The following is a 27,298-nucleotide window of genomic DNA, read 5'->3' on the forward strand; positions in this document are numbered from 1 at the left end:
TCCCAGAGTGCTGGGGTTAAAGGCGTACAGCTACGGTCTTTAACTTTACTCAGGGTTCTTTCATCTCCACAGACCTATACTTGGCATTATTCTGTCAAGTGGCCTAGTTTCATTAATTGGTTGGTTTTAATGTACGGTACTTTTCTCCATGGTGAAAGTTTTAAGTGCTGTCTCTGTTCCTAGTTCTATGGCTTTCTTCTTGGCCCACAAGTGCTAGAATTACCACTCGAGGCACTATGCCTGACTACCTTGTTTTTAAACACAATCATCTTTGTCATTGGTCCTTCATGTTTTTTCCTTGTTCTTTAGTAGAAGTGCTTCATTTTTAAATGTAAAAATTTCACCGTTTTTTGTTTATTTGTGTTTGTGTACGTGAGCGCCTCAGGAGGCCAGTAGAAGGTGTCACATTCCTTGGTGATGAGAATTACAGGTAGTGTGAATTGCCTGGGATCTGAACCATGGTCCTGAAGAGCAGCAAGCACTCTTACCTTCGGAGCTATCTCTCCAGCACCATTTGTTTGTTTGCTTATTATTATTATTTTTTTTTTTAAAGAAATTCTTCCCTACTGCTAAATCTCTTGGTGTTTTGCCTTTGAGTCATTAATGGCTGAGCCTTGCACCATTTTCAAAGACACTTTCTTCATTATTCTCTAGCACTATTCCCTCCCTCCTGCTCTCTCTCTCTCTCTCGCTAGAGGTCAATTGTTGGTATTGTTCTTAGGAGTCATTTTAGACAGGCTCTGTCACTGGGTTCTGGCTCTGCTTTGCTCCCCAGGTCTGGGATTACAAGGGTTCACCACTGTGCTTGACATTTTTATGTGTGTTCCGGGAAGTGAACTGATGTATCTTCACACAGACATACTCTTGGCACACATAGGTGCATACACACCCACCTGCACCTACACGCCTTCTTTTGTTGTTGTTGCTTATTTAGCCCAGGCTGGCCTCTGTAACTGAGAATGGCTTTGAATTTATAGATTGTTTTGCCTCTGTCTCCCAAATGCTGGGATTACAGGGCATATACCACCATACCCTGTCCTAATTAGTTTTAAAGTTAATTTTATACTGTGACTTAATTACAACCTAATTGCATTTAGTTATTCAGTTCAGGTGGAAATGAGCATTAGATAGAGATCTGGTTTTATTGTCTCTAAATGTGGCTTATTTTATAAGGATTGGCTCTACCTTCATTATTGAATTTTATTTTGGGAAAGCAAAGAGGTTGTAATTTTACTCTTACCACAGTGATCAAGATGGCTTTATAGCAAGGCTTGATGTGAATATTTTAATGTTCTTTAGCTGAAGAGGAAGCAAATGAAGAAGATGTACTGGGAGATGAAACTGAGGTGAGTAGGGAAAGGTTCATCACTGGCCTGACAATATGCCACTGCTTTGGCTGAATTGTTTACTGTTAATTGTTTCAGTTCTTAGATGCTTGAGAAGAATCAAGAGTGGTTCATTTTGTAGTTCTCATATTGTCTCTTGGTGGATATTCCTTTATTTTCCTAATAGAATTTAATTAATGTTTTTGAGGTAGAGTCTTATAGCCCAGGCTGGCATCAGATACACTATGTAGCTGAGAATAACCTGAACTTTCTGTTCTTTCTATTCCCACCTCCTGAGTGCTGCTGGGCCCAGTTTTAATTTCAATTTTAATTTTATTTATTTATTTTTGGGGGTAGGGAGGCTGTTTTTTCCAGACAGGGTTTCTCTGTGTAGCTTTGGCTGTCCTACACTCAGTTTTTGTAGTCCAGGCTGACCTCAAACTCAAAGAGATCCTCCTGCCTCTGCCTCCCCTAGTGCAAAACCACACAGTTAATCTTTTTTTTTAAAAGGGGTGTTTTTATTGTTGCTGTCTTCAGTGGAAATGAAATGCATGTGTAAGTGTATGAAATCCTGGGCTCAAGCATGTGGAGTTGATGATTTTCTGGACTTAGTTTTCTCTTTCCACCTTGTTTGAGGTAGGGTTTTCTTTTCTTGTTTCTGCTGAGCTGTATACTCCAACCTAACTAACCAGAAACTTCTCTTGTCTCAGCCATCTTCCTGTAGGAATGCTGGGTTGCAGATCAATACCACTGTATCTGGCTTTTACCTTGGTTCTGAGGAGAGGATTGATTTCAGGGTCACAAGCTTGGCATTACTAGTGTCTCACCTGCTCACTTCAGCGATCTTGATGGCTTTAATGGGCATTCTGGTTTTAAATTTTTTTTCTTGAAGATTTTATTTTATATTTATTATGTGTCTATTTGTGTAAATGTTATGTGCATGTGGGTGTAGCACCTGTGGAGGCCAGAGGTGTCAGATCCCCTGGAGTGGGAGTCAGAGACAGTTTTGAGTGTCCTGAAATGGGTGCTAGGAATTAAGCTCAGGTCCTCTGGAAGAGTAGTATGCACTTACTTGTTGAGCCATCTCTCCAGAACCCCTTATGGATTATTTGGGGAGGGGGGCAGGGTTTCTCTGTCTAGCTCTGGTTGTCCTTGAACTTGCTCTATAAACCAGGCTATCCTCAAACTCAGACTGTCAACCTTCCTTTGGTTCCTGAGCGCTGTGATTAAAGGCGTGCACCACCACTGCCTGACTTTTGTTGTTGTTTGTTTTTATTTTGGTTTTTGTTTGTTTGTTTGTTTTTCGAGACAAGGTTTCTCTGTTTAGCCTTGGCTGTCCTGAAACTTTCTCTGTAGACCAAGCTGGCCTCAAAGTCACAGAGATCTACCTGCCTCTATACTGCCTGACTCTTAATGGATATTCTTAATTCATATTAACCACGTTGTTTCGTTTGGTTTTAGGAAGAAGAACCAAAGCCCATAGAGTTGCCTGTTAAAGAAGAAGAACCTCCTGAAAAAGCTGTTGATATGTAATCATCACTTTTTAATAATCTGTGCCCCACCCCCACCTAAGACAGGGTTTCTCTTTGTATCACTGGCTGTCCTGGAACATGCTTTGTAGACCAGGCTGGCCTCAAATTGACAGAGACCATCTGCCTTTACCTCCTAAGTGCTGGGATTAAAGGCATGTGCCACTATGCCCATCTTTATCTACTTTTTGAGATAAGATTTCTCTGGCAAAGAGCTTCCCCATTTGAGTAGAATGACTGGCCAGTGAGCCCCAGAGATCTTCCTGCCTCCACCTAGTGCTGAGATCTTAGGCACCAGTTCCATACATATCTTTTTCACAGGAAGAGTGGGACTCGAACTCAGTTCCCCAGGCTCATATGGCAAGCATTTACCAGTGAAACCCTTAGGATTCCAAATAGTGCTTAAAAAAATATTGGGTTACACGTTCCCAGTGACCTTTTCATTTCTGATAAGGTCAGGTACTTTTAGAAAGGTCTGTGTTAGGTATGTTTTCAGTGAAGAAAGTGAAATTTTCTCTGAGTTATTAGGTAATTAGAATCAGGTTTGCTTCTCCTAGCCTTTGTGCTTTTGTGAGCCATTGTAATAGATTATTGGATTAGAATTTATGATTCCCTCTGCAGTGCGAATTCCTATAAAGTGTTTTAGCGTTAGCCTTTGCTTCTGGAGTGCTGGGATTGAAAGCATGTTCCACCATGCCCAGTCCTGTAAACTGTTACTTATTGAATTTTGTTTGTACTTTTACAGAAAACTTTTTACTTTTATAAAAGAGTGTGGAACTTTGTAAGCTTATCTTGGGTAAGGTTACTCTCTATGATTTACAGTGGAGTAAAAGAAGACAAAATATTGGAGTAGAAAGTATGTATGTTCTGATTTGGTTAAATTATCCTAAACATAAACATTTTATGAATCATAAACATTTTATTAGGGGCTCTTTTAGCCATCTTGTACTTTGGAACATTAGGTCTGGGTAGAATCCTACCATTTTTGTCCTTCATAGTGGTGTAGTTAATTTTGAGATTGGGTCTTCTTTGTAGCTCAGCCTTGGCTGTCCTAGACTCACGTTGTAAACCAAGCTGTCCTCAAACGCACAGTGATTGCCTGCCTCTGCCTGGAATTGAAGGTGTGCACCACCATACCCAGCTTAGAGTGCTTTCTTAATTCCCTATATTCAGGGAGTTGGAATGGACCAAAACCTTTAAAAGACAAAATACACATGGAGAGATGGGCAGAGGAGAAAGGGAGGGTGTTAAATAGTACATAGGTGAGTATATAAATTGTAAATGAAGGGGCTGGATATATAGCTTACTGAATTATAGATCCTGGATTAGATCTCTTACAACACAAAACAAACAAACAAACAAACAAAAAAACAAAACCCAAACACAGAAAACAGCTGAAATAGAAACTTAAAATAGAAAACTAAAATAGAGATGGTTAGTGGTTCAGAATACATATTGCTCTTAGAGAAGACCTGGGTTTGGTTCCCAGCACCCACATAGCTTACCACCTGTATGATTCCAGTTTCAGGGGATCCAATGCCCTCTTTTGGCCTTTGCAGGCACTACACAGATTTGCAGGCAAAACACTCAAGCAGATGATAAAAAGAAATCTTTTTTACGAAAAAGGAAATGAGTACATTCCATGAGACTTTCTAAAGGCCTTTAGTACTTTTTTTGTGGGTGTTTAACTTGGAATGTGTAGGTGTCACATATATGAATATGTGGATATGTTTAGGTGCTGTGCATTGTTGTTTTATTTTCCTTTCACACCAGGAGATCTTTTTATATTACAGTGATAATTTATTTCAATGTTATATGTTAGACATAATTTTAATATTATCTTTCAATCCTCACTTTAACCCTGTGGTGTTAATTATTCTAGCAAGTTTTTTTTTTTTTTTAGCTTGTAATTGTAGGAAAGTACAAGTAAATAGCTTTAAAAATTAAGAGAGTAGTACAATAGACCTTATACCTATCATACAGATATAATGGCTATTAACTTTAAAACCTTATTCTTTCTAGTAATTATTCGCATTTTCTCTGGGTCTGATATTTTTAGCTCAGGTTGTTGTAGAACTTGGCTGTATAGGCAAGAATGACCTTGAACGTTGTTTTGGCTATTCTCTACTTAACTATATCTGGAATGAACTACGATCCAGTATTGAGGGCACACCTATGATGCAGGTCTTGAGGCAGCAAGACAGCATGCCTTTGATCCAGATCTTGGGGCTGGAATCTGGGTCTTTTGTGTGTATGTGTGAGTAGCTTTGGCTGTCCTGTAAACCAGGGTAGCCTTGAAATCGCATAGATCTGCCTGCCTCTGCCTCCCTGAGTGCTAGGATTAAAGGTGTGCTCCACCATGCCTGTCTCCAGGTCTTGAGGTGGGATGACCCAGGCTTTAATCCAGATCTTGAGGCACACCTTTAACTTCTGCCATATCTTCTGCTGGAAGCCTATATAAGGTCAGTGGAAGAAGGAAGGGTTTTCATGTTCTTTCCCTGTTTGCACTCACTTTGCCAGCACATCCATTAAAGCCTACTTCAGATTACCAGTTTATACAAAAGATAGGTTGTATCTTTTGTATACAACCAACCTTTTGAGACACCCAGCCTTGTGGCACTGAGCAACTACTAGATTTGTGGACTTTCCATTCACAATTGGCCATTGTTGTATTAGTTGGACTGAAGCATGTAAGTCATTCCAGGTTCCCTTTATATATATATGTATATGGAGAGGGAGATATATTCATTCCAGAAGTTCTGTGATTCTAGAGAGCCCTAAGATTTTGGAATCAGAAGTGGTTCTAGAGGAACAGAAATATAATGATTAATCTTTTTATTTTTTATTTTAATTTTTATTAATTACACTTTATTCACTTTGTATCCCCCCGTAGCTCCCTCCTTTTCTCTCCTCCCAATCCCACCCTCCCTTCCCCTTCTCCACACATGCCCCTCCTCAAGTCCACTGATAGGGGGAGGTCTTCCTCTCCTTCCTTCTGATCCTAGTCTATCAGTTCTCATCAATGATGAATCTTTTAGGTATTTGGCTGGAATAGGTTTTATAATGCGCCAGCACCTTCAGCTATTGACACCTATCCAGTCAGCCTCTCTTGGGAGCTAAGGATTATTAAAAGTCCATTGTTGAAACTATATTTCAAACTTAAAGAGGTAAATGTGTTTGATTATCTTGATTTATCAGTTGTGAGTGGCGGTGCATTTGGTGACCCAGTATATGAAACTTTCGATAATTTGAGGGAAAATAAGGAAAATGACGTTGGTTGCTAAAAGCATTTCTGGATAAATTGCTTTTAGCATTTCTGGATAGGAATAAGCTCTAAGATAAAATTAACCAACTTTAGAATATGGTGAAGGATAACAACTTAGTGATAGAATTCACCGGCTCCAGATGGGAATAAACAAGAGAATCTTTGCTCCAGCAGCCATAAAGCTCAAGCTGCAGAGAACCAAACCGAAGCCCTCATTATAAAGTTGCCTGAGTTATGGTGAAAATTCAAGTCTCAGCTTCAGAGGGTGTCAGCAGTTAAAGTGAGAACATCAGCTGGCAAAGAATGGGATTCTATAACTTGGGATGGGGATATGTGGGAGGATCCTATTGAAGCTCAGAACTTTGAACCCTCAGTCTCAACAGTTTATCTTCCTTGAGACTCTAATAGTACCCTCAGACCCACCCCTTGAAATATTGCCCTTTTCACCTTTAGTGTCTGCTAAACCAGCAGTGACTTTCTCTGAAGGAAATGCCAGGCAAGACAATACTGATATCCCTCAAGGCCCACTAATAGTTGCCTGTAGACCTATATCCAGACTCAAGGCAAAGCAAGACCCTAGACAGGAGGTAGAAAGTGTAGTCCATAAGAAAGTACACTATACTACTAAGGAGCTTAATGATGTTGCTTAATTTATTCAAACAGAAGTCTGGGGAATATTTGTGGGAATAATTTTAAGGGTGTGGGATAATAGTGGAAAGAGCAAAGAACTATATCTGGCTGAGTTTATTGATTCGGGACCACTGAGTGGAGATTCTAGGTTTAATATGGAAGCTTGCACAGTTAAAAAAGCCAGGTGTGGTAGTGCACGCCTTTAATCCCAGCATTTGGGAGGCAGAGGCAGGCGGATCGCTTTGAGTTCCAGGTCAGCCTGTAAAGTCCAGGACAGCCAAAGCTACACAGAGAAACCCTGTTTTAAAAAACAAAAAAGGTGTCAAAAGATTGATTGAATGGTTGGTTTATCAGCTACTGACAAGAAGTTGGAGATTTGGAGGTGCCTGATATCACTTGGCTTAAGGCTCAGGGAAATTGGAATACTAGAATGGGTACTCTGTATTAAACCTAATCCTGCACAGTGTGAAGGCCCAGAAAACATGCCCTTTATGAATCCTATAAGATGCAAAATGGGGAGCCAGGCACCAGCACATTTGAAGAGTTTTGTTGTCACCTTTTTCCTTGTGCTGGACCTTAAGGTAGGAGATGCTGCTGTTCAGATGGACAAATTAAATGCAGTGGGTTTAATTGGACCCCAAGGTAGCAGGGGCCAGGTGTCTGCATTGAATTGCCAGGGGCAAGGTGATCATAGTTATCATAATACAAAACAGTATTTATAATGACCTAGCCTGTAATGGTCAGCATAGGCAAGCTGAATATTATAATGGCATGGCATGTATGGAGCTTTGGTACTGGCTGATCAGTCATGGTGTTTCCAGGCATGATATAGATACTGAATTTCTGTTGTATCTGTATAAGCAGAAAAATTCTCAAACTAATGAAAGAAAGGCTCAGTTGGATGGTAGCAAAAAGCAATCTAAGCCAGTGATTCAGTTTCTAGACCTAACCTAATTTGCAGACCCAAAACCCCTTGAATGAAGGGGTGGCCAGGTTCCCCTGAGGGAGTTTCTTGATAAAACACCTAGGAGTTTTTCTGTTAGCCTTTCTCCAGTTTTTCCGTAGAGGGACCTATAGCCTTTTTTACAAGGGTAACTGTGCACCGGGAGAAAGGAAACAGTCAGGCTTTCCAGGTTCTATTGAATACTAGTTCTGAATTGACATTGATTTGGGGAGGTCCTGTGAAATACTGTGGCCCTCCAGTTAAATTAGGGGCTTGTGGGGACCATATGCTTAATGGAGTTTTGGCTGACTCACAGTAGATCTAGTAGGTTCCCCAGGTCCAGGATGTATAATTGGGATACGTGTACTTAGAGGTTGGCAGAATCCTCACGTTTGGCCCTGAGCTGTGGAATGAGGGCTGTTATTGTTGGAAAGCTAAACAGAAGTTTTTAGAGCTGCCTTTGCCGAAGAAAATAGTGAATCAAAAACAGTATCATAATCCTGAAGGAGTTGCAGAAACTAGAGCCACCACCAAGGACTTGAAAGATGTAGGGGTGGTTCCTTACCACATCTCCCTTTATGTCTCCTATCTGGCCAGTGTAGAAGACAGATGGATCATGGAGAATGACATTTGACTCTGGAAAACTAAATCAGGTAGTGACTCCAGTTGCAGCTGCTGTACTGGATGTAATGTCTTTGAGCATATTTACACATTTCCTAGTACATGTTATGCAGCTATTGATCTGGCAAATGCCTTTTCTCAGTACCTGTCCTTAGGACCGTCAGGAGCAATTTGCTTTCAGTTGGCAAAGCCAACAGTATACTTTTACAGTTTTGCCTCAAGGATCTTGTGTCTTTGCCTCTTGTGATCTGTGTCATAAATTAGAAGGGATCTTCGCTGTCTCTTCCTCAAAGTATCACACTGGTGGTGTACCATGTCGACTGGATCAAGTGAGCGGGGGTGGCAACCACATTGAACTCATTGGTAACACATATGCTGATCAGAGGATGGGAAATAAATCCAACCAAAATTCTACCTTCTACCTCAGTGAAATTCTTAGGAGTTCAGTTGTGTAGGGCATACAGAGATATTCCTTCTAAGGTGAAGGAGAAGTGTTATACCTGATCCCTTCCCCCACCAAGAAAGAAGTACAATGTTTAGTGGGCCTATTTGGATTCTGGATACAGCTTATTCCCCACTTGGATGTGTTACTCTGACCCATATACCAAGTGACTCAGAAACCTGCTAGCATTGTGTGGGGCCTGGAACAGGAGAAAGTCCAGGTTGCTGTGTATGCTGCTCTTCCTCTTGGATCCAGTAGACGCACTAGTACTCGAAGTGTCAGTGGCAGATAGGGATGCTATTTGGAGCCTTTGGTAGGTACCTAGAGGTGAATCACAGACTTGGGGTTTTGGACTAAGGCTGTAACCATCATCTGCAGGCAACTATTCTCCCCTTGAAAGAGGGCTCTTGGCCTGTTGTTGGTCCTTAGTGGAAACTGAATGTTTGACAATGAACCACCAAGCTACCATGCTACCTGAATTGCCCATCATGAGCTAGGTGTTATTAGACCCACCAAGTCATGAAGTAGCATGTGTACAGCAAAAGTCATGATCGGGCCTGAGCAGGTCCTGAAGGCATGAGTAAGTTACGTGAGGAAGTTGCCCAAATGTCTATGGTTTCTACTTGAATTTCAATGCTGTCTGTTGATAAGCGTGCACCTATAGGCTCTTGGGGTGTTGCCTATGATCAGTTGACTGAGGAAGGGAAGACTAGGGCCTGGATTGGCAGGCAGCAGGAAAAGAGAGAGACGGCCTGGACAGAGCCCACCCCCAGTGACATACTTCTTCCAGCAAGGCCATACCTTCTAATAGTGCCGCTGCTGATGAGCAGACATTGAAATCTGAGCCTGTGGAGGACATCCATCAAGGCCACACCTCGCAATCCCTGTGAGTAGTGCTAGTTGGGGCCTCCTTGTAGTGTGGTGGCCATTCCTATTCAAACCACCACAGTTACTTTTCAGAACGTTTTGTTTTAGTTTAAATCCCCTTGACCTTCCCACTTTTATGCTCAGATTGAACTGAAGTCCTTATGTATACTAAGCATACAGTCTGCACCCCCAGCCTGTATATAGGTTTATCATTAGATATAGTGCCTAGAGAAAATGATCTAGTGAAATAGTTTTAAAATATTTTGGGGGTTTGTGGTACAAGAATGAAGATCAAATGAGTATAGTGATAGTTGGCTAGTTTGGATTAAAAATAAAGAGGTTTTGAAAATAGATCATATTAGAATATATCTTTTCAGACAGCTTTAATCCTATTAATAAATTTAGAAAAAAAGACAATGAAAGTTGGATTGTTTTAACTTTGTTTTGCAGAGGAATAGTTGTGGTTATAGACTAAACTATACAGAAAGATTTGGAGTCCCCGAAATTAGGGGAATACTTTTTGTTGTGACTGGGTAGGAGAAAAATTGGTCAGTGAAGAATGGGAATTTCCCATGAATCCTGCAGGATGTCATGTATATTTATTGCTTAATTATGTCTACGGGAATTGGAGTGTAACATGAGAAGTTTTGTCTCAGGTTCCCTTGCTACTCCAAGGTCTACTGTAATGATTGTTTTTCAGGGTGTGAACATGGGGCTGAGATTGTAGCTTAGTTGGTAAACTGCCTGGCATAGACAGCACTGAGTTCAGTCCCCAGCTTTGAGTAAAACTAGATGCAGTATTGCACATTTATAATCCCAGCACTGGAGGCAAACAGATCAGAAGTTGATATCATTCTTAGCCAAGTTTGAGGTCCGGCTGGGTTAGTTAAGATACTGTCTGAAAAATAGTGACAACAAAAATCAGACAGAAATGTGGAACTCACTATCCTTAAGTTGATATAAGACTGCCTCTGCCTCCCAAGGACTGGAATTTAAAAAGTGTGTGCCCCACCGTGCCTGGCTTTTGCTTCTGTTGTGTTAGATAAAAAGACACGGAAGTTTATGTTTTACTTGAAGTCTAATTTCATTAAAAGAAAAGTTCTACTGGGCCTGATGGATCATGCCTTTTCTATTTTGTTTTTGGTTTTTAGAGACAGTGTTTCTCTCTGTAATAGCTCTGCCTGTTCTGGGGATCACTCTGTAGATCAGGCTTGTCTTGAACTCACAGAGATCCTCTTGTCCCTGCCTCTCAAATGCAAGACTTAAAGCTGTGCGCTATTCTGTCTGGCTGTGGCTACACTTTTAATCCCAACATTTAGGATGCAGAGGCAGACAGATCTCTTGAGTTTAAGGCCAGCCTGGTCTAGATAGGAAATTATAGGCCAACCAGGGTTACAGGGTAACATCCTGTCTTAAAAAGAGAAGGGAGGTAAGGGTGTGTATATATACAGTGTATACTTGTAATTTCAGCACTAGAGAAATGGAGGCAAAAGGGTTGGGAGTTTGAAGATAGCTTTGGCCACATTAGAGAGGCTGTGTTTTAGACAGCAGCAATAAAAAGATGGAGGGTTGGTGACCGGTCTGAATATTCCAGGGTTGATTTGAATCCCTTGTATTTCCAAAGGAAATTGCTACATCATCTTTGGTCTGAAATACACACTTCTGTTTCTAGTTTTAAGGTTTTCTTTCCCCCTGAGCCAAGACAATTAAATATTGTAGGACTTGGTTATGGTCAGCAGGGGGCATTCATTGCTTGCCGATAGTCTAAGGACTTTCAACAAAAGGATGGAGGAGAGAGTTAGGTCTTGTTCCAGAATTGCTTCCTCTGAAAATGTCATTAAACCATTACTACCTTTCAGGGCGTCAAATGGGAAAAGTGTTTGGGATATTGGAACAAAAGCTCCCCATGTCTCTAAATAAGGGACCTTAATGAGACTGGTTATGACCCACAGTTTTATGGGAGTTGTTTGTTGGAAAGTTAATGCCCTTCCATTTATCCTGGGGACTTCCGAACTTTGTCTCCTGCCCCTGTGGTCCCCCTCTTTTGTTATCTCTTAAACCTTTTGACCAGTAACTTACTATGTTTTCCCAATTCAACCCCTACCTCCTTGGCCTTTTTTCTTCCCACTTCCTGTGGCATTTTTATTTGTTCTGCTTTGACTTTTAGCTAGAGCTAAAACCTCACGGGAGCAATAGACACTTATAAAAGAGGGAAATCAGGGCTTGTTCAGCACTTGTTAAATATTGTGATGAAAACTGAGAGCTTCTGTTTAATTGATTGGAGAGAGAGTTCTTAGTTCAAAAGTAACTGTAAAGTGCCTAAAAACAAATAAAATGATTTACTATGTTCCTTCAGCCCAGCATATTTGCTGGTCATTTTCTTACACCTTAGTTAAAGTAGCTTAGTTTTATTTAGTCTTTTCTCAGTTGATAACTGTTCACGGACCCAGAGTTCTTAGGACTTCATGCTTTGGCTTAAGAGGGGTGGATGCCTGTGGGCAGAGGATATAGCTCAGGTGGATTCGTGTGCGTCTCGAGGTTTGGGCTAAGACTAGTTTTCTGAGTTTTAAAAATCTTCTTTTCAGGGCATCAGAAAAGAAGGTGGTAAAAATTACATCTGGAATCCCTCAGACTGAAGTAAGTCTTCTTTCTTTAATGTATTGGGATGGGGATGGAGGTGCGTAAGGCCATGGTGTGCATGTGCGCTCCAGAGGGCGCTTTCAGAGCCAGTTCTTGCCTTCCACTTTGTTGAGGTCGGGGGCTTTGTAACTTTTAAAAACATTTTTTAGTGGTGTGTGTGTGTGTGTGTGTGTGTGTGTGTGTGTGTGTGTGTGTGCGCGCGCGCGCGTGCATGCATGAATGCTTGCGTAGGTCAGAGGACAGCCTGGGGGAATTGGATCTCTCCTTGAAGCATGTGGATTCCAGAGAGCAAACTTAGGTCATCTGGCTTCACAGCAAACAACTCACTGAACCATCTCTCTGGGCCTGGTCAGGTCCTCTCTTATTTCTGCTGCTGTGCTGTGTATCCCAGGCAAGCTGGCCCATGAGCTCCCAGCAGACACCTACTCCCACTCCCGTCTTGCAGCAGGAGTCTGGATTTTTACCTGGGTTCTGTTTTTATGTGGGTTTTGGGGCATCCTGGCTCAGGTTATCAGACTATGTAGCTTTGGCTGTCCCTAAACAAAATCTTTCTACTTTACCATCCCAGGTACTCAGATTCTAGGCATGTGTCACCATGCCTGGCCATTTCTGTTTTTAATCCTTTCTTCTGTCTGCAGTATTACTTAAAAAATTTCACTTGAGGCTGTTGAGTAAAAAGGTGCCTGTGGTTAAAGCCTGAGTTTGATCCCCTGGAACCACATGTTACTAGGAAGCAAATAGAGTTCCATATGTTGTAGTGGAGATGCATACATCCTGCAATAAATAAATGTAAAAGTAACTTTATTCATAGAGAAATTCAGTATTGACAATTGTTTTCTTCCTCCATCTACTCAGGAAAATATTTGGGCTGGCATGATGAGTAGTTATTTAAGCTGTCCTCTGTTACACCACTGTGGCCTTAATAGTAACTTTTTAATAAGTTTACAGGCATAGGATTAGAGTCTGAGAGGGTTGTATATACCTTGTATGTAACTTGCTAGTTGGTGGCTGGTAAGAGTAAAATTTCATTGGATTCTTATCTCAAGATGTATGAAATCAGGTTTTCTTTGAGATCTTGTGTTTAGTTCAAAAGTAGAGGGGTTTTTGTTGTGCTGTTTTTTTTTTTTTTTTTTTTTTTTTTTTTTTTTTTAAACAAGATTTCTCTGTGTAGCCTTGGCTGTCCTGGAACTCACTCTGTAGATCAGGCTGGCCTCGAACTCAGAAATTTGCCTGCCTCTCTGCTTCCTGAATGCTAGGAGTGTGCCACCATCCCTGGCTCAAAGCAAAGATTTTCTTTTTTTTTTTTTTACACTGTTCAGTTACCTATATTGGAACCAAGATGTTCCTTTGATCTTGTTCTTTCTCCTCCTCCTCTTCTTCCCCTCTCTCCCAGCCTCCTTTCCTCTTACCTTTCTTTCTTTCTAAAATCAAATGTAACTTTTGTGTTTTGGGGTTTATGTAGGAATTGGATTTTATTTTATTTTATTTATTTATTTATTTATTTTTGAGAATGAATGCAATAATAGGTGTGTGTGTGTGTTTGCTTTCTGAAAACAATTGTGTTAATCGTTAGAATGAATACTACCTGATATGGTGTAAGTATTTTCCTTTAGATCTTAATCAATTTTTTTTAAACAAAAAATTACAGTTTTTTCATTTTTCATTTTATTATCACTTAGAGAATGCAGAAAAGGGCTGAACGATTCAATGTACCTGTAAGCTTGGAGAGCAAGAAGGCTGCTCGGGCAGCTCGGTGAGTACTTGTAGCCCTTTGGACCCAAGATGGAGATGTTGTGCGTGTGGTCAGATTTGCTTCTAGAATAGTTGGTTTTAAGTGGAAGTGTTCTCATTGAAATTAATGAACACGGTTTGGGCCATACTCAGAACATTTCTGCTGATTTTATATAGTAGCTGTATATTGGGTTTTGTTGTTATCAGTCAGGGTTTTTATAATAGGTAAAAGTCAGTAGCTGACAGCTGCTCCTCAGTCTGAGGATTTCTTTTAGTGGACTCTTGGACTTTTGGTGAGAAAGAGAATAAACTGAACCTCTTTCATGGGGTTGTTAGAATTAGCTAATGATTGCAAAGTTTGAGATCACAAGGAAGAAGTGTCATGTACCCTTGACACGGACACAGACGACTAAGGGTGTGAACAGCTTCTTAAAATTTAGGTTTTGTTTTGTTTTCTTCCTGCAGGTTTGGAATTTCTTCAGTTCCAACAAAAGGTGAGAATACAGAGGTTCTTTTGAGAAGGTTTACTTTTTTTCTTTTCTGAGAATATATTTTATTCCTCTAAATTAAGATAAATTTATCTCTAGAAGCCTTTACATTTGTACCCTCATGAATAATTAAGAAAAGGTTCTGGAATTATGAGAGAGGAGATCTCACTTTTTTTTTCTAGGATGTCTGAGAAATTTCTAGTACCTTGTTACTTATTTTGTGTCTTATTAGCATAAAATTATTGTAGTTTTTCAGTGCTCTGAGCATTTAAGTGAAGAAGATTTTGACTTCAGTTTTACTTTGAAGAACTTACAAAGTAGTAACCTCTTGTTAACATCATATGTTCATCAGTCATTGGGGAAAAAACATAGCCAATATAGTGTTAATTAAATGTATACTGTAGTATAGGAGACTATGTAGAATGTTAAAAATGATTTAAGGGCTGAGTCCCAGAACTCACATTTACAAAGCAGGATATGGTGGTGTCGGTTTATAATCCTAGGGCAGGCAAGAGGCAGGTCGGATACCTGGAGCCTTCTAGCCAGCTGTCCCAACTGATGGTAGGCTTTAGGCCAGCGAGAGACCCTGTCTCGATTAAAAAAAAAAAAGTACCTGAGATTGATTTTCCTCTGGCCTTCATATGTACACACAAAACACAATATTTTAAGATAGGCTATAGTGGTGTATTCCTGTAATCATGGCACCTGGGAGACCAAGGTAAAAGAATTACCAGTTGAAATCCAGCCTCAGCTATATAGAAAACGGTCTTTAAAAAAGAAGGGCCAGGATGGTGGTGGCTCACACCTTTAATCCTAGTATTCGGGAGGCAGAGGTAGACAGATCTCTGTAAGTTTGAGACCTCTCTGGTCTACAGAGTGAGTTCTGGGACAGTCAAGGCTACCCAGAGAAACCCTGAACATAAAAAAAAAGAAGAATAAAAAAAATGATGAAAGGGGGTAAAAAAAAGCCTAGTGGCTGGATAGTCCTTGAGAGGCCTTGGTGAAGAAGTGGACAAAGGGGGATTTGGGGTTCAGGGTCATCCATCCTCTGTTACATATATACATATAATTACTTTTTCTGTTGGTATGGCAAAACACCATAATGGAAGGCAACTTGAGGAAGAGAACATTTATTTTGGCTTATGGCTCCAGAGTGGATCAGAAGCATGGCTACAGGCAGCAGGCATGGTGGCAGGAGCAGGAAGCTGAGAGCTTCCATCTTGAAACACAGGTATAGAGCACAGAAAGTGAACTGGAAGTGGGCTAGGCCTTTTCAAAGCCCTCCTCCAGTGATACTTATTCACCAAGGCCACATTTCTGAATCTCCTCAAATACCAGCAACTGGACCAGGTGCTGAAATGCCCAAGAATATGGAGGACCACCATATATACATACACACATGTAGACAGACAGACATGCATGCATATATACATACATACATACATACATACATACCACGTAGTATGTAATTATTTTTTTTTAGTTTATCCAGAGGTTTGTGCAACATTACAGTAAGTCTTGACACTCACCACCAACAAAAGAAATTTTGTGCCTGTTGTCAGTTTTTCTTCATTTCTTCTTTTATCCCAGTGCTTAATCAACTACTGATGTTTGTCTCCATTTATGATTTTGCCTTCACACAAATGGAAATCATATATGTGATCTTTTGTAATTAGCTTTTCCACTTAGCATGATACTTTAGCTTTTTGCTGTTTTTGATACAGAATTTCACCTTGTTTGCGTTCTGATCACTTTCCCCTGATTGGATGGCCTTTCAAGGTCACAGGAGAGGAAGAGGGGTTCAGTCCTCATGGGAATAGATGAGCTGGGGTGGCTGGGTAGAGGGGTGGGTTTCCCTATTCTAAGGAATAGGAGAGAGGGGATAGGATTTGGGAGGAGAGGAGGGGGCGGCCTCTGACCTTGATGTAAATTGCATTAATTAATTAAAAAAAAAAAAAAGAATTTCACTATGTACTCCAGGGTGGCCTAACTTGCTGTATAGCTTACTTTGGCTGGTCTCCTCAGATTTATGATCTTTCTCCTTTAGCCTCCCAAATGCTAAAATTACAGATCTGTACCACCAGGCCTGTTCTGTATGTCATGTCTGTTTATTAGTACTGTGCCACTGAACATCACCCTCAGCCTAACATACCTCCAGCATTGATGGTAAAGAAGATTTCATCATTTTATTGCTTATAATATATCCTCCTAAATGAACATGTCACATTTTATTTATCCAGTTATCAGTTGGTAGTTCATTGATTGCTTTTACTATTTCTCTGATACAACTAATGATACTGCAAGTGTTTGTTTCTAAGTTTTTGTGTGCATACATGTTTTATTTCATTTTTTGAACCTGTGTATAGAAGATAGCCCACATGGGCTTGATTGTCCCCTTTCACATTTGCGTGGGCTCTGAGAATTGCATTGCCAGGCTGTGCAGCAGGCACTCTACCTGCTGAGCCATGTCACCAGCCCCAGGGTCTAACTCTAATAGCCACAAAAGAGTCTGTGGAAGGAACGTGTAAGTTCTGTTTATAGGCATTGTTCTTTAAGCTTTGAGATGGACTCAAATATGTCTAAAGGGTTTTTATCCTATTTATTATGTTTATGGTCTTAATTTGATTTGAAGACTTAATTTTATGAATTTTAAAACTTAAATAATTTTAAATTTTTTATTTCCTTAGGTCTGTCATCTGACACCAAGCCTTTGGTACGAAATCTTCTGTAGAGTTTGTCAGATTAGAGGGGACTCTGAGGTTATGAGTTGGTAACTGTCTTCAGTGTAGTATGCCCTGAATTTTAAGTGTTTGAAGTCTGGGGAACTTAGAAAAATTGCCACATCTTCAAGTGACTATAGATAACCATTTTTCCTACCAGCCATTACTTTTTATTTTTTGAGACAGAGTTTCTCTGTGTAGCCTTGGCTGTCCTGTACTCTCTTTGTAGACCAGGCTAGCCTTGCATTCACAGCGATCCAGCCTGCCCCTGCCTCCCTGAGTGCTGGGATTACAGGTGTGCTCCATTATGCCTGGCACAAGCCATTACTTTGAAAAGATAACTAGATTTTTGTTAGCTAAAGGCTAACTCTTTTGTTTTATGACTGTGAAGTTTTAGGCCTTGTCTAGTAGCATTTGGTAATGTCTAATTCTTTTTTAAAAATTTATTTTACTTAATTTTGTTTTTTCGAAACAAGATTTCTCTGTGTATCTCTGGCTGTTGTAGAACTCAGTTTGTAGATCACGCTGGCTTCAAACTCAAAGATTTGCCTTGCCTCTGCCCATGAGAGCTGGAATTAAAGACATTTGCCACTACTGCCCGGCTTTTAATTTTTTTTCTTTTTTAAAATTTTATTTATTTTATTAATTACAGTTTATTCAGTTTGTATCTCAGCTGTAGCCCCCTCCCTTGTCCCCTCCCAATCCTCCCCTCTCTCCCTCTTCTCCTCCCATGCCCCTCCCCACGTCCATTGATAGGGCAGGTCCTCCTCCCCTTCCCTCTGATCCTAGCCTATCACGTCTCATCCGGATTGGCTGCATTGTCTTTCTCTGTGGCCTGGTAAGCCTCCCCCCACCCCCTCAGGGAGAGGTGATCAAAGAACCAGCCACTGAGTTCATGTTTAATTTTTTTTTAAAGATTTATTTATTAATTATGTATACAGTGTTCTTTCTGCATGTACACCTGCACACCAGAAGAGGCCACCAGATTTCATTATAGATGGTTGTGAGCCCCCACATGGTTGCTGGGAATTGAACTCAGGACCTTTGCAAAAGCAACCAATGTTTTTAACCTCTCCAGTCCCTGGCTTTTAATTCTTAATAACTACAAAGAATCTGTAAAGCAACTTAATAAGTTCTATTTATAGATACTGTTTTTTTTCTTAAATCAATAAATTGATTTAATTTTTGAAAGAGAATATCATGATTCCTGGGCCAGCCTGAGTCTTGCTGGATGACCTTGAACTTCTGAATTTGTTGCTAATACCTCTGGGATTTCAGGCATGCTCCACTCTACCTGATTCATGAGTACTAGAGCTCAACCCTAGGATGCTTGCTAGGCAGATACTCTGCCACCTAAGCCACAACAGCAGCCTGTTGCCTGTACATTTAAGAAAAGCCAAGTGTGATAGTGCACGCCTTAATCTCAGCACTCGGGAGGCCGAGGCTGGGAGATCCCTGTGCAGGGGGAGGTCAGCTGGGCTACAGAGTGAGTTCCAGTCAGACATCACAAAAAACCAACTACTATACACATATATGTGAGAGTAAAGAGTGTGGAAGTAGAGTGATGTTTTCTGGGCCATTGTGACTAGGCAGCAAGTTTTCAACTATGAAATCCTGCTACAGTCAGTATTGTAACTAAAATTGAAATATTTTGTTAATGAACATGTTCTAAATGTATCAAGGCTTCCAAGAAAAAAAAAAGAAAGAATTGAGTTGAGTAGTATTTGTCTTATAAAGTTGAGAAGTTTATCTTTGCTTAAAGATTCAGTTAAGAATCACTTAGCAGAGTCTGGTATGACTGTACATGCTTGTAATCCCAGCATTCAGGAAGCTGAGGCAGGAGGATTGCTGCAAGTTTGAGGCCCTCCTGGGCTATACAATGAGTTGAAGGATATTTTGGATTTCATAGAGGGAGAGCCTGTCTCAGAAAACTAAAACCGATCAAAGAAGAAAATACTTTTAGAGATTGTGTGGTAGGAATTAATGAATTTGAAACGTATTTATAGAGGTGATGATATTTTATATGGTGGGTTTTTTTTCAAGCCATGTTTTTTCTGCTTTGCTTTGCCACCATTGATGAGTCAAGGATTAGGGCTGAACCCTTCACCTTTACTCTTCAGAGATCGTTGTTATTGTTGGCATGTGTACCTGCCACTTAGTCCCTGAGGTTAGCACTTTTTTTCTTATGTTTTAATGTCTTTGTTTTTGTAGGTTAACCTGGATAAACTGAAGGAAAGAGCACAGAGATTTGGTTTGAATGTCTCTTCCATCTCTAGAAAGGTAATGTATGTCAGCTGTAATTTCTGTTTTTAGAGAAAACAGTCAAGAAATTTGGAAATGTCTTTTGTGAAATGACTTTTGTGAAGTCATTTTGTGAAGCTGGCTTTTTAGCACTTCAGTTTTATGTCATTTGAATATTACCGCCTCACTATATGATCACATCATACTAACTATTTAACAAAATAATTTTGTTCAGTAGATTGTTTTCATATCTTCCACCTAACTACTAAACCGTAGCCTGTTACTCTTCGATACTTTATTGAATGTAGTTGTTTATTCCCAGTGCTTAGGAGGCAGGTGGGTCTCTGGGGTCTCTGTAGTGGGACCCTATTTAAAAAAAAAATACAAAAATACAAAAAACGGTGTGGATTATAGTAATGTTAAAACATGCTTTAACTATTCTGATATAGGAGTAATTAGACATTTAAAGAGAAAACAGTTACCTAGAACAAAATTTGAAGTTCATATTTCTATATGGAACTCTCCTCTATTTTTTAAGTCACAATCTGCTCATCTTACATGCTTGGACATGTAAGGAAAATGAGGAAACAGAATTTTTGGCTGACTTTTTCATGAATGCTTATACATTTGAGTTTTTTTTTTTTTTTGTTTTTTGTTTTTTTTTGAGACAGGGTTTCTTTGTGTGTCCTGGACTCACTTTGTAGACCAGACTAGCCTCGAACTCACAAAGATCCACCTGCCTCTGCCTCCCTGAATGCTGGGTGTACAGGCATGCACCACCATGCCTGGCTACTTTCAGTTTTATAACTTTACAGGTATGTTATATGCATTAGGCATTACATAGAAACTTAATGAACTCTGTCTTCCTACCCTTACTCTTACCCTGTAAATCATCTTCTCTCTTTCTCTTTTCCTGGTGAAACTCATGTTTCTGCTTTACCTCTCAGTGGATAGGATACTATTGATTTAGAGTGATGGGAAGTAACAACAGAGTATGGCACTGGCATTCAGACAATTTTTGTACAAGAGGCTGTAAATTTTCCCTTCCAATTCTGTGGACTGTTTGAGGATAGAATGGTATACTTTTTTTTCATTTAAGTCTCATGGTAACTAAAGGCTAAGAAACCCCACTCCTCAACAAGATAAACCCAGATAAATAAGGTCTGGCTACGTTGTAGCTTATTGCTCAGCACTCTGTTTTTCAGTGTGTTTGACTGGTCATTTCTTCTCCATCAGTTTTCCTTGCCTCCAAAAGAAGTCCTATTGGTGGACTTACAGGACTTGGTACATAGTGAAGAAGCAAGAATTGGGTAGCAGGAATGAAGATATTGAGTCAGTTCAGCTGATTATTTATGGTCAGAGGACATGGATTTTGCTAAAAACTAAATAATAAAGCAAACAACTAAGTCTGAACTGAAATCCATATATTAACTGATACCTACTTTGAGTAGATTGGTTTGCTTTTTTTTTTTTTTTTTTAACACATTGACATATTTGGAAAAGTAAAGCTTAAAGTTTTAGGGAGTTGTACAAAATTTATGTTGATTAAAAAGAACAAAGTCCAAGCACTATGCAGAACAGTGGAGTATTTGTTTTTCTTCCTTCTCAGGAATATGTAGGTCAAGGGTTAATGTTTTTTGTGTAGTGGTAGGAAAAGAAGCATCTATGGCCTTAGTAAATTTTAGTTTACCTTCTACTTTCTCTTCTGGAATAGGATCAGATTTTTTCCACATGGAGCTTTTCAGATGGTTAAGTATCCTACTAAGCTGTCCTTTTCTAGATTTTCTTATTCTTGTTGGTGGGTTGTAGTGAGGCTAGTGACCAAACCCGGGGCCTTGTCTGTACTTGTCAAACACTCTACACCTGAGCCTTACAACTCTACCCTAGTTATTCTCGCACACACTGACACACACCCCATGCTCACGCATGCACATGTGCTTGTGCCCTGTTCCTGGTGATCAGTTACTTTAAATTGAGAAATGTAAGTAGACTCTCAATTTTGAGAAGATTGTCACTGAAATCTGTTGAATACTAGAGAGGAGTCATCTCATCTTGTGACCCAGCACTTTTGAGGATATGACATAGGAAGATCAGGAGCTCATGGTGATCCTCACTGCATAGGAAAGTCAAGACCAGTCTGCGCTACATGTTATACTGTCGCATAAATTAGAGAGGCAATGTAGAATCCTATGTCTCTTTTTCCTAATCTTCCTCCACTTATTTAAGGGAATGAATGAATGAATGAATGAATAAAGAAAGAAAGAAAGAAAGAAAGAAAGAAAGAAAGAAAGAAAGAAAGAAAGAAGGTGAGAGCTAATCCCTCCATTGGCCCAGTAGAGCAAACTTTGAGGGAGGGCAAGGAACTACGTCAAGAACGACAGTAGAGGGGACATTCTCTGACCTCTGTTATCCAGTCATCTGGTTCTTCTGTTGTCCCTGCTGGGTGGGGAACCAAACCTTATTTGCCCTTTATCTGTAACAAATAAGTTACAATTCCCTTCCTTATCATTTCCTCCTTCCTAACCTTTTCTCCTTCCTATTTTATATACTTTCAGTGATGTCATCATCATATGTACCATTATATTGCTATTAAACCACATGACTATGGGAATTCAGAAGAAAAGGGAGCAGAATGGATTTTTTTTCCCCTCTTGAAAAGATAATCTTAATTTTAACTAAATGTTAATGGTGTTTTTCTTTGCTTTAGTTGTCATGTTCTCCCACTCTACCCTAAGATTAGACTTTTTTTGTTTGTTTTTGTTTTTGAGGCAAGGTTATCTGTGTAGCCTTGGCTGACCTAGAACCTTCGCTGTAGACCAGGCTGGCCTTGAACTCAGATATACCTCTCAAGACCTGGGATTAAAGGTGTGTATAAGTGTATAAGCCGGTCCTGGGTTATAGACACAGTAATTTAGCCATGTGTGAGGGGGATATTAGTTAAAAGTATTACAGATAAACAGTGACTACTTTAAGAGAGATTGTGTAGTGATAAGACAATAGCTTAATTGGTAGAGTGCTTGGATCCCTGGGTTGCATTCTCTTTGTAAACTGGTTATACTAACCATAACACTTAGGAGGTGAAGGTGAAGGATCAGAAGTTCAGGGCCATCTTTAGCCACATTGTAAGGCCAGTTTGGACTACATGCATGAGACTCAAAAGAGACTGGGAAAGTTTGATTTTAAAATTTGGGGAAGCAAAGTGAAAATTTAGGTGCTGTACCAATAGTATCAATAATTTTGTGACTGGTAGATTGCCCTGCTTATTATAAATTACATTTGGGAAATTTCAAAATCTTCAGATAGAAGATTTTCAAGAGCTGTATAGTTAAGACCACTAAGGTCTTTGTATGCTTTGTTTTATTTTTCATTTCATTTCACACACACACACACACCCCAAAAACAAACAAAATCCCAGTAATAGACACACAATATGTAGTGTCGTGCCCCACACCATTTCCTCTTACACAGATTTTTATTGCTTATAAATTGGTGTGTGTATGTGTGTGTAGGTGTTTTGTTTTGTTTCATGTTAATTTTGAGGTGTGGGTGGGCAGTATTGGGCATTGAACCCAAAGACTCAAGGCAGGTAGCACTCTACCGTGGAACTATAGCTACAACTCAGAAAGCTGGTTTTGGTAGGAACTTTTGCTGTCAAAAATTTCCGATCTGTGGATTGTAGAAGCTTATGAAAGTATAAGATGCTAACACTCAGATGGCTAACATAAGTAATATTTTTGTCCTAACATTGATAAGGAGACCAGCAGTTTACACACATGGGCACATAGCTTCCCCTAAAAGCAGGGTTTCACTGTGGAGACCTGACTGGCTTAGAGCTTCATATATGGCCCTGTCTGGCTTTGAACTCAAAAGAGCTTATCAGATTCCCTAAAACAGGAGTTTATCAATGGTTTTGAGCTACCGTATAAGTGCTTGGGAATCAAACCTGGGTCTTCTGCTAAGGGGGACCCAATAAGTGGTCATGGCAGTCAGGGACGTGAACCACAAGTGATGAGGATGAAAACTGGGTTCATATTGACTTTGTCAACCTGGAGTCTGATCCTAGGCAGTTTATTCCCAACAAATTTAAACACAGTATAACTTGGGGAAAAGTTTCCTGGTGTAATTTGTAATGAAGCATAATTACATCAAAACTTGACTCAGAGTATATATCATTTCTTCCAAGAAGATACTGTCTAGAGATAGGCCCTAGCTTAAGGGCCTGGCTCAGTTACACAGGTAAGGTAGAGGTCATTTGGGCTGTTAGCCACCTCTAGTCCTGGTTGGGGGAGCTTAGTGGAAGCCTCTGGTTATACAGATAATGTAAGGGTCATTTATACTATTAGGTATCTCTGTTCCTGTTTGTGGGTATTTAATATGGCCTAGCCCAGCAGATAACATAGACCATTACTTCCATTTCGTGGTTTTCTGGATAGAAGAACAGGGTTTTTTATATCTTTCCCATTGGAGAAACAATCATACATTTCTTAACTAATTCCTGATTTCTCTGGAGACCTGTGGACATAAAGACCTTGCTGTGTTCCCAACACTGCAAGAGCAGCAAGTGCTCATAACTTGTTGAGTCATATTTTCAGTCCCATAATGTCCCCGCCTTCTCTTTGATATCCTTTGAGCCGTACATGAGCAGTTGATATGCATGTCCCATTTAGGGCTGAACATTAGGCAGTTATGAGTCTGTGCGTGGACTGCTGTGCACTGCAAACAAGCAGCCTTTTTGACCAAGGTTTAAGGCAGCAGGGGCGTATGGGTATAAATGTAAGTATGTAGAAGATAGTTCTGCAGCATGCCCTTTTGGTAAGTCAACAATTGTGTGTTCCCCGCCTAGGGATTTGTCCTCCGTAGCCATGTGCTTTTGACCACGTTTATAGTACCTGGCACCGGTCTCCCCGTGTAGAGCAGTTCTGAAAATCAGTCAGAAAGCAGTTGGTTGCCCGCTACACTGGTCATACTGTTACCTCATTCTCAGGCGTGTCCTCTTGGTATTGTACCATACATAGTCTACTTCTAGCTAATGCACTGATAAATTTTAACTTCCCTCTAGCCCCCCCTTGGGAGGAAGTGTCCCAGTTATTTCTTGCTTGATTTCACTGCATCCCGAAAGCAAAGTGTGCTGTGTATTTAGTAGTGAGATCCTACCCACTAGTTATGGTGAGCGAACAAGAGTATTAACAGTAAAATTGGGGGCCTTGAGGGTCTCCCTGGCCAATAATTCATAGGCAAGTATCCCACACTGGGCATTCAGATTTTCATTTTATAACACATCTTCAGAAAGAAGCATTGTCTACCCGTGGAGGATACCTCTATTAAGACACCTTTTGAAAATTATAATATTGAAATTGGTTATTATGGGGTGATGATGGTGTGTGCTGCTACACTTGCATGTGTGCGTATCCAGCTTGTATATTTGCCTGGATGTAAGTAGAAACATGTAAAGCCAGACCGGTGGTACTCGCCATTAATCCCAGCACCTGGGAGGCAGAAGCTGACGGAGCTCTGTGGGTTAGAGGCCCTCCTCCTCTACATATGCATGCATACATAGAGCAGCCCTGCTCCCCTTCCCCAAAAAAGGCATGTGGTGGGACCCACAGAAGCCAGAAAAGAGCATGGGATCCTCTGGAGTTGGATTACAGGCAGTTAGGAACTGCCTAGTGTGGGTGCTAGGAACTAAACCTGAGTCCTCTGCAATAGCAGCAACAACTGTGGTGATTTATTCGGATGTATATGCTCACGAGAGTACAGGGGTTGGTGGAAGCTATAGGCTCCAGATACCCCTGGAGCTAGAGTTAGAGGCAGCTTGCGCCTCCTGATGTGGGGCTTGCTCCTCTGAAACAGCAGGGTGTGCTAGTAAAGCTACTGCTCAGCCGTCTCAGCCTACTAGACTGTATGTTGGTTAGGTGGCCTCTTTCCTTTATGATAAGCTTTTTAGTTCTTTGTGTAGTTTGGATACTTATCTTCTGTTGGTTTAATAGCTGGCAAGGATCTCTCATTCTGTAGGTACCTTCTTCATCTCATTGATGGCTTTCTTTTGCTGTACTGAACTTTTTAATTTCAGGAGATCCCTTTGTTGGTTATTATTCCCTGGTGCCTGGAGCCCTGCTCAGAAAATCCCTCTGTCTATATCTTGATGTATGCTCTCTGTTTTCCTCCAGCAGTTTGAGTCCTACCTTACACTGACATCCTTGATCTGTTTTAAGTTCATTTTTGTTTTATAGGTATATAATCCAGTTCCAGTATTCTTTGCTGAAGATGCTTTTTCTTCAGTGAGTGTCTTTGTCAAAAGGCTAGTGATTTTAGTTGCCTAGTGGTGTTTGGATCCTCTTCTCTAGTCCGTTGATCTATGTGTCTGGTTTTGCACTATACCGTGTTTTGTCAGTGCTGTGGGTCTAGACTAGAACTTGAAATCGGGTGTGGGAATACCTCTAGTGGTGGACTATTGCCTGGGGTTGCTTTGCCTGTCTGGGTTCTTTGTGCTTCATTTGAGTTTTAATTTTTGGTTTCCGTGAAGCATGTTACTGGAATTTTTGCTGGAATTATTGAATATGTAGATTGCTTTCGGTAGGTTGGTCTAAAGTTTTCATTGTTGCTCTGATTTCTTTTTCTGTATGTCATTATTACATAAAGGCTGTTGACTTTTTATTATTCTTTGAGGTTATAATTATCATTTCCCTATTTCTTTTTCTCCTTCCAACCCTACCTATGTTCCCTCCCCATTGTGCTTTCTTAAATAAATTTATGGTCTCTTTTTCTTTAGCTGTTAAACTTGTATGCACATGTCCCTGAATATAAATGCAGTATGCTCAGCTTCTATAGTGTCACTTGTATGTGTATTTTTAGGCCATTTGCTGTTAGATGGCCAGATGGGTGCTCTTTCCCTAGAGAAGATTATTTTCCCCTCTCTTAGCAATCCTTTGTTGAGTGTAGGTTTGCCCTCTGTAGTGGGTTTTTTGTTTGTTTAATTTTTTTTCTTTTGTTTTTCAAGACAGGCTTTCTCTGTGCAACAGCCCCGGCTGTCCTGAAACCAGGCTGGCCTCAAAGTCACAGAGATCCACCTGCCCCCACATCCCTAGCACTGGGATTAAAGGTGTGTGCCATCACACCTGGCAAATGTCATGTTGTTGAAGATTTTGTTTTATCTTCGTGTGTTGCCAGCATGTATGTAGTGCAGCACACGTGTGCAGTGCCTACTGAGGGCAGGAGAGGAGGTCGGGGCCCCTGGCAACAGAGCTGCAGGCTGCTGTAAACCCAAAGATTGGTCCTGGGACTCACAGATACTCTTTAAATCTTGAGCCATCTCCAGACAAATTTTGCAGATGTTAAGCCTAAACATGAAGGGATATTAAATTTTGTCAAAAGCCATTTCATGTCAGTCAAGATGATCGTAGGATTTCTGTCCTTGTGGTTTTGTTTTTTTTTTTTTTTCATTCACTGGCCTAGAACTTGCTATGTAGATCAGATTGCCCTTGAACTCACTGTGATCCACCACTGGTCTGCCTCTCACGTGCTGGGATTAAAGGCATGGGTTACCATGCCTAGCCCATTTATGTAAACTGTACCATTTATTGCTTTAAATATATCCAGTCATCCCTGAATCTCTAGAATAAAGGCAACTTGGTCACAGCCAGTGATCTTTTCATTAGGTTTTAAATTTGGCTAGCAAGTATCTTGATGAGGGTGTTCATTACGGAAAAGTTTGGTAATGTTCCTTTTCTGTTTTATGGAGTAGTTTGAGATGTATTGGTATTGTTCTTTGAAGATCTGGGAAATTTCACTAGTGAAGTCTTCTGGACCTGGTTTCTTTCTTTCTTTCTTTCTTTCTTTCTTTCTTTCTTTCTTTCTTT

The 27,298-nt window shown here is 40.3% G+C and overlaps 1 protein-coding gene across 1 annotated transcript in view; it reads left to right on the forward strand.

Moving 5' to 3' along the window:
- Positions 1–27,298, forward strand: part of Sarnp (SAP domain containing ribonucleoprotein) — a 54,370-nt gene that overhangs the window by 13,193 nt on the left and 13,879 nt on the right. The window contains exons 3-9 of the mRNA XM_055602979.1: positions 1,300–1,346; positions 2,787–2,854; positions 12,208–12,259; positions 13,942–14,015; positions 14,459–14,487; positions 17,169–17,194; positions 19,413–19,481. Coding sequence (XP_055458954.1) covers positions 1,300–1,346; positions 2,787–2,854; positions 12,208–12,259; positions 13,942–14,015; positions 14,459–14,487; positions 17,169–17,194; positions 19,413–19,481 — 365 coding nt within the window. The remainder of the gene's footprint in view (positions 1–1,299; positions 1,347–2,786; positions 2,855–12,207; positions 12,260–13,941; positions 14,016–14,458; positions 14,488–17,168; positions 17,195–19,412; positions 19,482–27,298) is intronic.

This window comes from Psammomys obesus, unplaced genomic scaffold (genome assembly GCF_907164565.1).
Source record: "Psammomys obesus unplaced genomic scaffold, mPsaObe1.curated_primary_1811, whole genome shotgun sequence".
Lineage (NCBI taxonomy): Eukaryota > Metazoa > Chordata > Mammalia > Rodentia > Muridae > Psammomys > Psammomys obesus.